The sequence below is a fragment of the Emydura macquarii genome, unplaced genomic scaffold (assembly GCF_026122565.2).
Source record: "Emydura macquarii macquarii isolate MOO-44397 ecotype Brisbane River unplaced genomic scaffold, CSIRO-AGI_Emac_v2 contig_480, whole genome shotgun sequence".
Taxonomy (NCBI): Eukaryota; Metazoa; Chordata; order Testudines; family Chelidae; genus Emydura; species Emydura macquarii.
The window spans coordinates 7,360,567-7,374,166 of NW_027130617.1; the positions used below are offsets into that span (position 1 = coordinate 7,360,567).

At 37.1% G+C, this 13,600-nt stretch overlaps 1 protein-coding gene across 12 annotated transcripts in view; it reads left to right on the forward strand.

The window, feature by feature from the left end:
• DPYD (dihydropyrimidine dehydrogenase) overlaps positions 1–13,600 on the forward strand; it is a 490,220-nt gene that overhangs the window by 171,125 nt on the left and 305,495 nt on the right. For 10 of the 12 annotated variants that reach the window (XM_067538400.1, XM_067538402.1, XM_067538403.1 and 7 more), the window contains one exon: positions 3,507–3,668. In XM_067538400.1, the coding sequence (XP_067394501.1) occupies positions 3,507–3,668 (162 nt within the window). Of the gene's footprint in view, positions 1–3,506; positions 3,669–3,948; positions 9,258–13,600 lie in introns of those variants that run through there. The other 2 variants (XM_067538409.1, XM_067538410.1) reach the window with 2 other exon arrangements.

The following is a 13,600-nucleotide window of genomic DNA, read 5'->3' on the forward strand; positions in this document are numbered from 1 at the left end:
TGGTCTTCAACAAGCAAGCACTAATATAATTAGTAAATCAAATGAAAAAGTGTGTGGGAAAACTCCAAATCACCTAACTCCCATCTATAATTCTGAATTTTTCATATTTCTAAAATGTCTTTTATTCATACTATATCCTGCCTTAGGACAAATTACCTTGTGTTGTCCTAAAATTTCAATTCTGGAATAAAGTTGCTGTTTCAGCATATAGCAGTTATGCACAATTATGAGAAACATCATAGGTCTCCTGAACACACAGCTTATAGCGGCAGGATCTGTATAACATCCCAATAAAATTCTCCAATTGGGCTAGTTAGCTGCTCATAATGGGTGAATTTGGATAGGATCAGAAATCAGGGTTTGGTGCAGCTACTGGTTGAAAAATATGGTAGCTTATCTGAAACATAGCAATTATTTTAGAAAAATGTTGTTAGAAAAAATACTTATCTATATTATAGTTCAATACAATACAGAAAACTTGTAAATATTTTATTGTACAACAAAAATGGGGTCCAGATTGGTAATGGAATATGAGAGCTTTTCACTTAGATTACCAGTTCAAATAAAGTACAGCTCAGAACAGACTAAGAGCAAATTCAAAGCTTGAAGTTGCTTGGCCAACTCACTTAGGAAGATTACCGGAATTTCACCCTGAAAGTTACCGTCTGCTACCCATTAATTACATGCTGTAAAACGACTTATACTAATAAAAGTATAACTAGCTCTTATTAGAGTGGAGGCCCTTATCCAGATTTCAAATATGAGGAAACCCGAGGCATAGAGAAGTGAAGTGGTTTGCCCAAGATCACCCAGCAGGCTTGTTGCAGAGCTGGGAAAAGAATACAGGTTTCCTGTGTTCCAGTCCACTACTCCATCCACTAGGCAGCACTGCCTATGATGCTCATACCGCATTGTTTCCGAATAGACATATTTCCTCATTACAGAATTGCCACCAGTAGAATTGACACTAATTGGCTATCTTGTTGTCAGTCTAAACAGAGAGGCTGAGTGAGTGAATATTGAACCTGAACTCCCCTTTCACTTCTAGAGGTGATCCCTTTAATACCAGGTTGAAGACATGTTGTTGAAGCTGTGTGGAAAGCTTGCAATACTGCTGCTTTTGGTGTGCTTGTAATGTGGATAAATAGCACAATTTGATCTCTAGCTTCGTCAGTTTGGTGCCTTTTTATTGATCACTACACTCACTTAAAAATGTTAACACTACAAAGTGTTTTGTACATTGTGTATATTGTTTTACTACTTGGCATTGTGATGTGTGCTGCATATCTCACAGTACTCATATTGTAATAGCCTATATATAAAGGTATGTAATGGCTGCATATCAAATCAATAAGTAATGGGCCTCAGCTTAAATTTCATCAAGATCATAATTCGATAACACAGCAAACAATCAACATGCTTGAAATTACATAATAGAGATTTCAAAGGAGGTTGCCACTGAAACACAATGTGAAAATGTTTTAACTATTTTATATTTAATTATATTCTGTCTTAAAATAAAATATTGTGAAAATTGCCCCAGCCTATGATTCTTAAAGAAGAAATAGTTAATATGATAAACTAAAGATGTTAATGATCTGTATGCACCACTTTTAATTATGAGGCTTCAAAAATATATGAATCCTTAATTATCTTTCTTCAATGAAGTTGCATTCAGTTAGTGTAATTCTTTTCTTTGTATCAAAGTTGAAATCAACAAAGATAACAGTCCTGGACACAACCCTCTTTTATTCCCCCCATATGAAGAAACCTGACAAAATGTGAAGCAAAACAAAATTCGGAAGTAATGAAAGGTAGCTTGTATTTCAATTCTGAAGACCAATGCCCAACAATTTGGCCCTGAGTGGTCCTTTTTCAGAGAAACAAGGAAACCATTCAATTAACCAATATTGAACTCAGTGTGCCAGATTATCAATTACATGAATATCTGCTACACTGCTCTGGCAGAATTAAAGGAGCTATAAAGTGGGTGTAAATTACATTTCTAATCAGTTTAATTAACACCCACTGCCAGGCCCCCTTTACGTTGCCAGAGCATTGAAAAGTGGACAATATAAATGAGAATCAGGCCCAATATCTCACTTACCTGTCACCACAGACAAAACAGTTTAAGGCCCTTCACAAATGACTCACTTAATAAACCCATTTTTTTCTGTTTGCCCAAGACTAGAACTTCGAATTGATTTAGTAATTTAGGAGCAAGCCCCTTGAAAATATATGCGTGGCTTTGTGATCTGTGCAGTCATGGGATGGCCACATGCCTACACCACATGTAGAAGAAAGGCCCAACTACTTCTACAAAACTGTTTCTTAAATGTTGGAGCCCTGCTGGAACTCACTGTCCCTGGCTGTATCATCTGGTCGAACCTCTGACCATTATGCCCAGCCCTTTATATGCCTCTTGGTCAATTAGAACCTTTCCAACCGTATATGACTTTTTTTGTAACCCACCATTTTGTCACATAATCAAATCTTGAAATTGCTCTGCATGTTCACTATTTGAGTTTCACACTGTGTGGGATATTGTTCTCTTTGAAGATGCACATTGCATGTGTCTTTCCTTACTAAACATAAAGGTTGAAAATAAAACTTTCCAGCTCTGCGCTATGAAGGAGCACCAGTCAATGAACTCTTCACCTCCCACTGGCTCTACAGCTTCTGAGTCTTCTGAGCTAGTTATCCTGGTTGGGAGAGTCACTCCCTGGCATAAAGCAGTGCAGCGACAGACCAGCTCTGAACACAGCTCTCATTAAAAAGTTACTGGAGAATGAGATGTGGAAGAGGTGGCTGGAGGAGATGGAAAATGAGACCCTTCTTTCTTCTCTCAGTTGTTCATAGTTTGGAGAGGTTTGGAATGGAGTTCACTCCCATTTGCGTTTGCCAGCACAAGCCCTCCATGCCACTTTGTGCTTGAGCCTTGTGTTGGCCCCCTACGTAATGGTGAATTTAATCTTCCCATGATCAGTGGTAGTCTTTAGGGGAACCTCTGGTACACATAAATGTTTCCTGGGATCTTCTTGATTATTTTATTTTATTGGTGGGTAAGTGAATGGAGAGAGAACTTGGAGCTGCAGTTATAACATCTGTTAGGCAGCTGCATAATTGATTTCGGAATAGAGAGAGCATTTACTGGATTGTAATATGTACAGCATGTTATTTTAAAAATAAAACTGTAAATCCACTACACACCCCTAGAAAAATAACTGAGAATCCACATAAAACAAATCAGAATATTTTGGTAATAAAAAAAGAAATAATTGAAATATTCTTAGCCTGCCATACAATGAGATACAATCATAATTTGTCCCTGGTACCTTTTAACAATGCTTGGTAATACACATATGATAAATTTGTGTCTTTCAATTTTATCAGAGGTGCACAGTGTTATTCTACTAGTCACATAAAAGGAACAACATTTTGGATCTCCTCTCTTGACTATTTGCTTCCCTGTTATGTGACTCTTTTTTTTTTTTTTTTCCATGCAGAACTACTACGGAGCTGCCAAAATGATTCTTTCTGACAACCCACTGGGCCTGACATGCGGAATGGTATGTCCAACCTCAGATCTTTGTGTAGGTGGATGCAATTTATATGCCACAGAGGAGGGACCAATTAATATTGGTGGATTGCAGCAGTTTGCTACTGAGGTATGTAAGACATACAGATGGCTGGTATTTTTACATATGCACTAAAGAATTTTTTAATGATTAAATTTCTTATTGGTGATTTGATTCAATCCAACATGTCTGAATATGCTGTATTGCTAAAGTAAAAATATAATGGATTAAAATAACTAGCACTTTTCTTGAAGCACATTCAGTAATTTAGTTATTGAAAATAATGTTCACGATAAAGTATTTCATAAGAAAATAGTGAGAACCAGTTGTAATAAAGAAAACAATTTAAAATTTGGGCTTGTCTACACAGCAGGTTTCTGTATGGCAAACCAGGCTGTGATTCTACAGTGCACCAGCTTGCCATCCTGTAACATCCCATGTGGACACTGCAATGGCACAGCGAAAGTCCTGGAGTGAGGTTTGACTCACTACACCACCACACTCGGGGATTTTTTCATAGAGAGGAAACCAGATTTAACAATTTTTCATTTTTAAATTATTTAAGGTGCTATTAGAAGCAAGGTTAAGAAATTTCTTAATTTAAATATGTTTTTAAAGTCATTGTCCTATATGTATATTATTTATTTTATTTAATTATTGGAATGACTTTACATTGCAAATATATGAACTTATTAAGGGCTAAAACCTATTTTATTGTGCCACTCCCTAACTCTTCCACATGGGCATATAAAGCCCAAAAGGCAGCAAAAGTAGTGAATTTCTACTTTGCAGTGGGGGGAGGTGTTTAATTTCAAAGAGCCTGCATAAGGCTGCCTAGGATAAGGGGCACGACTAGTGGATTTGTGATTGCATGTATCCACAATCCAGATTTTCCATTGAGAGGAAGGAAAAGGGTTGCAGATGCTACTCTATCCAATGAGCTTCTGGAGTAGCCATAGAGAGGCTGTGTCAGATTCATAGCCTCCTATAATATGGAGGATTCTATCTCTTCTGTTCATTTGTGCAAGATCTGCATATTTGGCTTTGCACAAAGAAGAGAGGTTGTGGCGCTGTATGAATAATGTGTGCTTATATTATTTTTTTACACACTTTATATTAACATCTGTATATTTCATAATTATCTCATGGTTACAGAATCAGTCACGATCTTTTATATATGATGATCCATTTAATGGACCATATTTATAAATACAGGGTGAAATTTAGGTCCCCTCCATAAAGCCTGAGAAAGGCCGTCCCATAGGTCGAAGGATGGAATCTCCCCCCGCACCCCCACTCTCCCAGAAGCATCTGGTTCTGTATCTGCATGGCCAGGCTTTGCCTTTAGTACAGCTCATAGGCGGCATGTCCCCTTTGCACTGTTTATGGCCAAAGGATCTATCTTCAAAGGTCTCTGGCCTATGTACCCCTTCTACTCCCTTGACCCATCTGCACACGTCCTTTCATGCTCCTGCTAAGACATGTCATGATTTTCTGAAATCCCTCTGTGATCCCTCTGTGTTCTGCTTTGAACCTCCTTTCTCTTTTGCTCCCAAAGCAACAGACACTTTGAACCAGTTAAGGTTTGGGCCTGCTAGAGTGGTATCAGGAGGGCTTGGACCAGACTGCTCATTTAGGGACTAGATGAATGACAGCCAACAGGTGTCAGTAACTTTTTGTCTTATCTTTTGTATTGAATGATTGGATCATAACAGTTAAGGGACAATATAATCAGCTCTTTAACAGCCCTGGCCCATATATGTAAAAATGTAACATTTGCTGCAAGACATAAGGCTTACATAAAAGAAATAGATTAAACACTTGTCAAGTATATGATAGATATAATAGTGAAATATTACTGTTTAGAAACCAAATGCAAGTATATCTGTTAAAATTTGATTTGTCTTTCTCTTTAGTCTTAATGCCATGATTAATAGGAGGGAATTATGGCTTGATAGATTTTGCTAAATATCTGCCATTCTTCTTCAAAAATCTTTAGAAATCTATTAAAAAAAGCTCAGTGCTGGCACAATGATTGATGGTAAAACTGCAGGACAGAATGAATAGCTCGGAATGGCTTTCATCACAGTGTTTTAAGTTTGTTTAAAATGATGTATTAGTATCTAGAGCCTTAACACAGTAAGGTGATGCTGTGCAATTCTGCATAGTAATTTTAAAATTTATTGAAATGCAACTTTTTGTATTGTTTTTTCTACATACAATTTCTATATTTATAGCAATCTGAAAATATATCTATGGTTGGTACTTATACCTTAATAAGATTTTAGATTTATTGCAGTTTGTTGGTTTTGATGTCTTTGTATATAATATAGTAATCATAAGTAGCAATAGTATGCAGTCATATTTATAATAAATATTGATTTTAGCGCTGACATATTAATTTCTACTAGGTAAGACAGAAGACCTCTTTAGTATTTTAGTTTTTGAAATCTTGGAAGTAAGTTATTCAGCTTATTCAATAGAAAGAATTATCAGTACTAACAATTCTGTGTAACTGAAATTGTTAAAAAAAAAAAAAAAAAAAAATCAGTACATGCAACACTACAAGTACTTTAAAGAATCTTAAATTATTACAAGTAACACAATGATCCCTGATTCCGCAAACTATTAAGTGTGTGCATAAGTTTATTTACATGAATACTTAGCAAATTGTGCAATTTAGACATGCAACATGTGGTGGTGTGGTGGTATTAATGTGAGCTGTGCATCTATGGTGCTTCTCATGTACTGTGTAAAATTTTTTTCTTGCTGTGGGTCTTGTTTACTAAAAACTACATTATGCTTAAAACCATTTTTAACAAATATTTGCATGGAATTAATCTAAGGATAATATATGTGATTCATTACAAGATAAAGTAATAATAAAAAGGCACACTATTCAGTTATCTGAGATGAAGACAAATTTGCAGTAAAGCAGGAATGCAAGTTAAAATGGAAAAATACATGGGTATGAGCTATGTCCCTTTTGTTTTTCTGTACTAATCTGACTAATCTGTTCATACTGAGATAAAACTCATTAATTGTAAAATATTTGTCTTGCATATTTCAGAACACAAAATATGGTACCTACTCCTACCTACTACACTTTCCTTATTCCTGTCCACACCTTTGTAACTGTTTGCCTCATTTTAAAAACATATTATAATTTAAAAAAAAGAGAGACACTAAATCCTTATAGTTAAATGTTAAACTGACATTTTCTGTTATACTCTTTGTATTTGTGATATAGAATGTGTATGTTGTGTGCCGTTACCAAGGTTTCAGTTGCAGTTAGAGAACAGTATGAAGTAAAAATTCACTATGATAAATGACGGGAGTGTCAAGCAATCAGGTTAGACCTTTTGCTGTACAGGTCAATATTATATTAATCTCTCTCTCTCCCTTAATTCCTCCCTCGCGTTTCCCCCACACACACACACACTCCCCAACTTACCCACTTGCTTTTAAAATCATGAAAGATTTCTATTTCTTGGAATCCAAATTATGTGGAACTGCACTGTAGAGTATCGAGACAGTAAATACTGGTAGAGCTGTATGAATATGAAACACACAGAATGTACTAACATTTACTTTTTTCTCAACATTTAAGTACATTTTGTAAGCTTGGATCAAAAGTGTAGTGCAATTTATTGGACTGCTATTTATTGATGTGTTCATAAGTAGTCTAACAAATATATTTCTAGATTGATGTTACTGAGTTTAAAATTAAATGTTCACTATTCCTATGAATTAATCTGAATGGAACAGCCAAAGCTAAACAAAAGGTGGATTATTTCCATATTTAAATACCATCTGGACCATGTTCTGCCCTGACTCTCATGTCCTTTACCCCACAGAGGCTTTGTCCCTCTTTAAGGATATCTTCTGCTTGTTATTACAGCAAGAAGCAATTGGGAAAGGAGATTTAATGGAACATTTTCCTAGAGGCAAGTTATTTGAGGGTAGTTACTATTAGAGAGATTTGATAGTGGCTTCTCTAACTTTAAGTGTTCACAGGGAAACTAGATTGCTATTCTGATACTTACGTCACCTGAGGTTACTATCAGAATGAGAACTGAGCATTAGTCTCCATTAATTTTTTTGGTCTTGATAAAACCATTTATCTTTAAGATATCAGTAAGAATTGCTTTCATTCTTAATCGGAAATCAAATTGAAGTCTAAAAATCTGAGTAAAATATAGAGTTGTGTAGCTTATTTGTGCTGATAGGCAAGGTTTAGTGCCTCAGCACAGGATGTGGATCCAGGAATTTAAGATTTCTCAATCCAACACTGAGACAGACTCCCTCTGAGTTTTTGGACAAGTCCCTTGAACTCTCTGGATGAAATTCTGGCTCCAGTGAAGTCAATGGGAGTTTTGGTATTGACTTCAATGGGGCTGGGATTTCACCCTTTATCTCAGGGCTGGTTCACATTGTGGACTTATGTCGATTTAAAGTCTCCTATATCAATTTAAGTACTCCAACGTTCACACTGTCACCACTGTTAAGTCGACTTAAGGTGCCAGTAAAATCGATTTAATAAGACCACCTCTGCAAGTGGCGTAGCACCTAAATCGACTTTGTAAATTCGAATTAGTGTTTGTGTGAATGCAATTGAGCTTAATTCGAATTAATTAACCACCTCCAGAATGTATCCCATTATGTTCCATTTTCACTTCTCTGGCCAATCAATCTGTGGTGCTCTGTGGTCACAATAGCAGGTAAAGTCCCCTCCCCTCAAGCCCCGGGAAGATTTTATTTTCCTGTTTGTTTGGGAGGGGGAAAGGCATGCTAGGGAAGGGACATCTGCTGAGTTCTCTTTCTTCGTTCCAGTCTCTGTGTGTGTGTTGAATGCAAGCAGAGAAATCCAATAGCCCCACAACCCTCATCTTTCTACCTGTGAGGGTTTGGAATGCAACCAGAGAAACCCCACGCCCCCCCCCCCCCCCGATCCTGTGCATGTGTGTGTGTTGAATGCAAACAGAGAAAGCAACCCCCCCTCACCCCCCATCCCGATCCCTTCTGTGTGTGTGTTGAATGCAAGAAGACAAATCCAACTCCCTCACAACCCCCGTTTTTGCTATCTATGTGTGTTTGGAATGCAAGCTGAGAAATCACCCCCCTCACCCTAATCAGTTCCCAATAGCTCTCCGCTTTTCTTTGGACTGCAGGCAGAGAAATCCCCCCCCCACCTCCCCCTCCCAAAAGAAAAAAAAGAAAAAAAAGAAAACGGATCCTGTCTTCGTGTATTTGTGATGCCAGCCGATTACCCCCAGCATTCCATGAGGTCTGCATTAGAAAGTCACTTGCTACATTGTATAAAATCATAATTTATGACAACTGAAACATGTCTCTTCTTACTCGTCAATACACAAACTAGAGGCAACATTGTGTCACACCATCATTGCTGAAATTGATCAATAGATACATTCTTCCTAACTTTAAAAACCTGTGTCTACATTGTGTCCAAGCATCATTAGTTCAAAATCTTACATATGTATATTGTTGTTCACTAATTTGGCTGTGGCTATCTTGTTTTGTTTTCATTCTGAAGACACCTCGCCAGTGGCCCAACCATTAGTCAGTGCTGCACACAGACTGTCTCAGATTAGGAAAAGGAAGAAACTAAACACCTTACCCTACCCCTGGAAAGAGTGCAGGAACCCTTCCCCCCACCCCTTCATCCAAGACATAACTGTTCAAAAATAAAATTTTGCATCTTTTCAAAACATTTCTTTATTAAAGAAAATCTTGTTCATGAGGGATTAGCCGGGCACAGATCTGGCAAGCAACAAACTGGGGGGTGCTGGGTGGATGAGAAAAGGCAAGCAAAATACAGAGGGGGGTGCATGAGAAAAGGTTAGCAACATACAGGGACAGAAATCACTAATGCATCACTCATTCATTGCCTGCAGCAATTGGGAATTGTTCTGCTGGATGTCTTGAAGCAGGGCAGCCACGGCTGCTTCACCTTCTTGCCCTTTTTCTCAAGTACCCCATGCTAAGCCGTAAAAAGCAATGGCAAAATCAGGGAGCAAAAAAACTGGCTCAAAAATCCTTTTCCTGTTTGTTTGGGAGAGGGTGGGGGAAGCAGCGATGCATCCTGGGACGATGCCACAGCCTCCGTCGGTAGTTGCACTGTGGGATAGCTACCCAGATTGCACTGCTTTCTAATTCGACTTAAGGCTGGAATGTGTGAATGCAAGAGAACAGCTCAAATAGCATAGTGAGAACAGTCTGCTGCTATTTCTTTAAATCGGCTGCTGAAAGTCGATTTAAGCTAATTCGAATTAGCGCTGCAGTGTGAACATAGCCTCAGTTAACCAGCTCATAAAACAGGTATAACAATATTCAGTTAACTACCTGACAAAGTTGAGATTGTTAACATTTGTAAAATGCTTTGAAGATAAGCAGTATATGTTTGCTAAATATTATTTAGGCTTACAGAATTTGAGTAGTCTTTGTGTGAGACTTTAGGCCTCAATTTCGTCAATGCTTACTTATGTTTATAAATGTGTACAGGATTAGTGATTTAATTTCTTGCTGGTGGGAAAAAAATTAGTCAGTTTTCAGCCGTTGCTCATATATATGGTCTACAGAAAAGCCTTTATTTCCTGGATTGTACATTGCTGGTAAATTAAATTACTTGAGTGAGAATAAAATTCTACAACTTCAGAAAGACTACAAATACCTGTACTTGGCTTAATATTTTATTTAATTAAAATTAATCCTCATGCTTATTTTTACTTTAATAATATGTTAAAATACACCTTAATAATGTGCTTTAACTTACAGTATTCATTCAGACAAGCTCCTGTGGAAATGTATGGGAATGTCTGAGGATAGGACAATCAGCTCTTAAAATTTACTGGCTCTATTGCCTGGAAAATATATTTATTGTCAATTGCTGAGCTACTAACTGAATAATATTGGAATAATTCAGTAATATGAAGCGTGCTAAAACGTTTCAAGCTAAACTAGCTGTAGTCTGCTCTAATAGCTGGTTGGTATCATGTTACCCATAATGAAGTGTTAAAAAAGTACAGTTTTAAACACCTTTCAGTCAAGGTGTCTTAGTATGGTACTACGTTTTAGGCTCCCGAAATTTGCATTACATGATGGTGAAATTGAAGCTTAAGTTACTTACTAACAATGGAAATCTTTCAAGTGCCCCCTTTCCTTTTCACAGATTTTTGGAATCAATCCTTTTGTTGCTGAACGGGTGGTCATGAATCTGAGGGAGGGTCATTAAATAAGCCTGCTAATCTTCTCAGAAGATGTGCTGCTGTATACGTGTATGAGGGGCCCCCAATTCTGAATCCAATCTATTATATACTACAGTCTCTGTCCAGGGTTATCAGAGCTCCAGCTGTAGTTTAATGTTGAGATCCAATTTCCATTCTATCCCCACTTTTCCATAACTTACCCAAAAAAACTATTGGTCTCAGTCCAAAGATAAATTAGAGCAAAATTGTCTAGCCATCTCTGAATTATGCACGCATGCGGGAAAAAATCTTCCATACTTTCCACTAAGGAATATGGTGTTCAGACAACTCAGAAGTGTCTGAAGTGAGAATTGTTAAATTTGGCTTATTTTGTAGATTTAATTGAGACTTGAACCATAGTTTCCCCTAAACTGCTCTAAGGGCTTAAAGTAGGTTTTGTTTTTTTTTAAATCACACTAAGAGCTTAGTGTGGTATAAACAGCTTATCCAGCTTCTAGAGATTCAGTTAAGGACACTATGGAGTTCAGGAGGCCACAGATAAGGATAACAGCTGGTTTCAGTAGGTATCTAGCCAATTAACTCCAGAAAAAGAGACTTACAGGATTGGCTTGGTAAAGCCAATAGAATTTATAAACACTGCAATACCAATGGTCTGACTTTGATTTCCCCACCCATACTTGTATGGATTTTGTTGCTGAAAGATATTGTTCTTAAGGTGCCTAAGAAATAGTTTACTAACTTTCAAATTCAAGAAAATAATTGTAGATGTCTTGTTTTCCTTTGTAATACAATAGAGTGTAAAATCTTTATTAGACTGTATGGGTTCCATTTTTAAAAACTAGCTGGGTATTTTATTATTTATGTGCAGTCCTAGTGAGGAGACAGTGGTTCTGTACATATAGGTACCAGTGACAGAGAGAAAGGTAGGATAGAAGTCCTGGAAGCCAAATTTAGGCTGCTAAGTAAGTGATTAAAGTCCATGACTCTCATGATAACATTCTGTCAGATGCTCCCAGTTCCATATGCAGGGCCAGTTAGGCAGAACTTCATGGTCTCACAATGTGTTTATAAGATGATGGTGTTCAGAGGAGGTATTTAGGTTTATTAGGAATTGGAGAACTTTTTAGGAAAGGAGGACCTTGTACAGGAAGAATGGGATCCACCTAAAACAAAAGGGAACCAGATTGCTGGCATGTAAAATTAAAAAGACCGTAAAGGAGTTTTTAAAGTAAGGGCTGGGGGAAAACTGACAGGTTTGGAGAGAGACATCCCTTGGGGAGGATTTATTAAGGCAATACCATATATCCTAGTAAAGAGGAGAGGATAGAAGTTGTCAAAGTACAGGTAGGAAATGAAGAGGAACAGTCAAATGAAAAAGAATCCCATTCAATTACATTAAATGAAAGCAGACAACTAAATATGGATGAATTTTATGAGTGCTTGTATACAACTGCAAGAAGTCTAAATACTAAAATGGATGAATCTGAGTGCCTGGTGGAATGATGATAATCAATGGGCTATAGTAGTACAAGGGTACAAAATATATAGGAGTGACAGAATAGGTCATGCTTGTGAGGGAGTGGCACTTTTTATGAAATAAAACAGTCAAAGTAAAAACAATAAATGAATCGAACAGTACCATAAAATCGCTAAGGATAGAAATTCCATACTTGAATAATAAAGCAGTAGGAATATACTGCTGATTATGTGATCAGGATGGTGATGGTGATTGTGAAATGGTCTGGGGGATTAAAAGAGCTATAAAAATAGAAAACTCAATAATATGGGAGATTTCAACTATCTCCATATTAATTGGGTACATGCCACCTCAGGACAGAATGCAGAGATAAAATTTCTAGATACCATTAAGGACTGCTTCTTGAAGCAGCTATTCCTGGAGACCACATGGGGAAAGGCAATTTTTGATCTAAATGGAGCACAAGATTTAGTCTGAGATGAATATAGCTGAACCACTCAATAGTAGCAACCATAATGTAATTAAATTTAACATTCTTCAAGAGGGGAAATACCAAAGAAACCTACCACAGTAGCATTTAACTTCAAAAAGGGAAACTGCAAAAAAAAAAAATGAGGAAGCTAGTTAAATGGAAATTAAAAGGAACAATAGTGAGTGAAATGCCTGCAAGCTGTATGGAATTTTTTTAAAAACACTGTATTAGAGACTCAAACTATATGTTATAACCAAATTTTAAGCAACAACAACAAAAAACAGGAGGAGGACCAAGAAAAATACCAAAACCACCAAACCAAACACCATGGCTAAGTAGAGTAAAAGATATGGTTAGAGACAAAAAGAAATCTTTCAAAAATTGGAAATCAGATCCTGCTGAGGTAAATAGAAAGGAGCATAAACTCTGGCATGTCTAGTATAAAAGTGTAATTAGGCAGGCCAAAAAGGAATTTGAAAAGCAACTAGCGGAAGGAACAACAACTAACAGCAACAATTTTTTTAATTGCATCCGAAGTAGGAAGCCCGCCCCAACAATCAGTGGGGTTACTGGACAATTGAGTTAGTAAAGGAGCATTCAAGAAAGACAAGCCATTGTGGAGAAGCTAAATTAATTCTTTGCATAGATCTTCACTGCAAAGGATGTGAGGAAGATTCCCACATCTCAGCCATTCCTTTCAGGGGACAAATCGGAGGAACACTCACAGAATAAGGTATCAGTTAAGGTGCTCTTGGAACAAAATGAGGAATTAAACAGATGGTATTCACCCAAGAGTTCTGAAGGAACTCAAATATGAAATGGCAGAACTACTAACTGTGGTATGTAA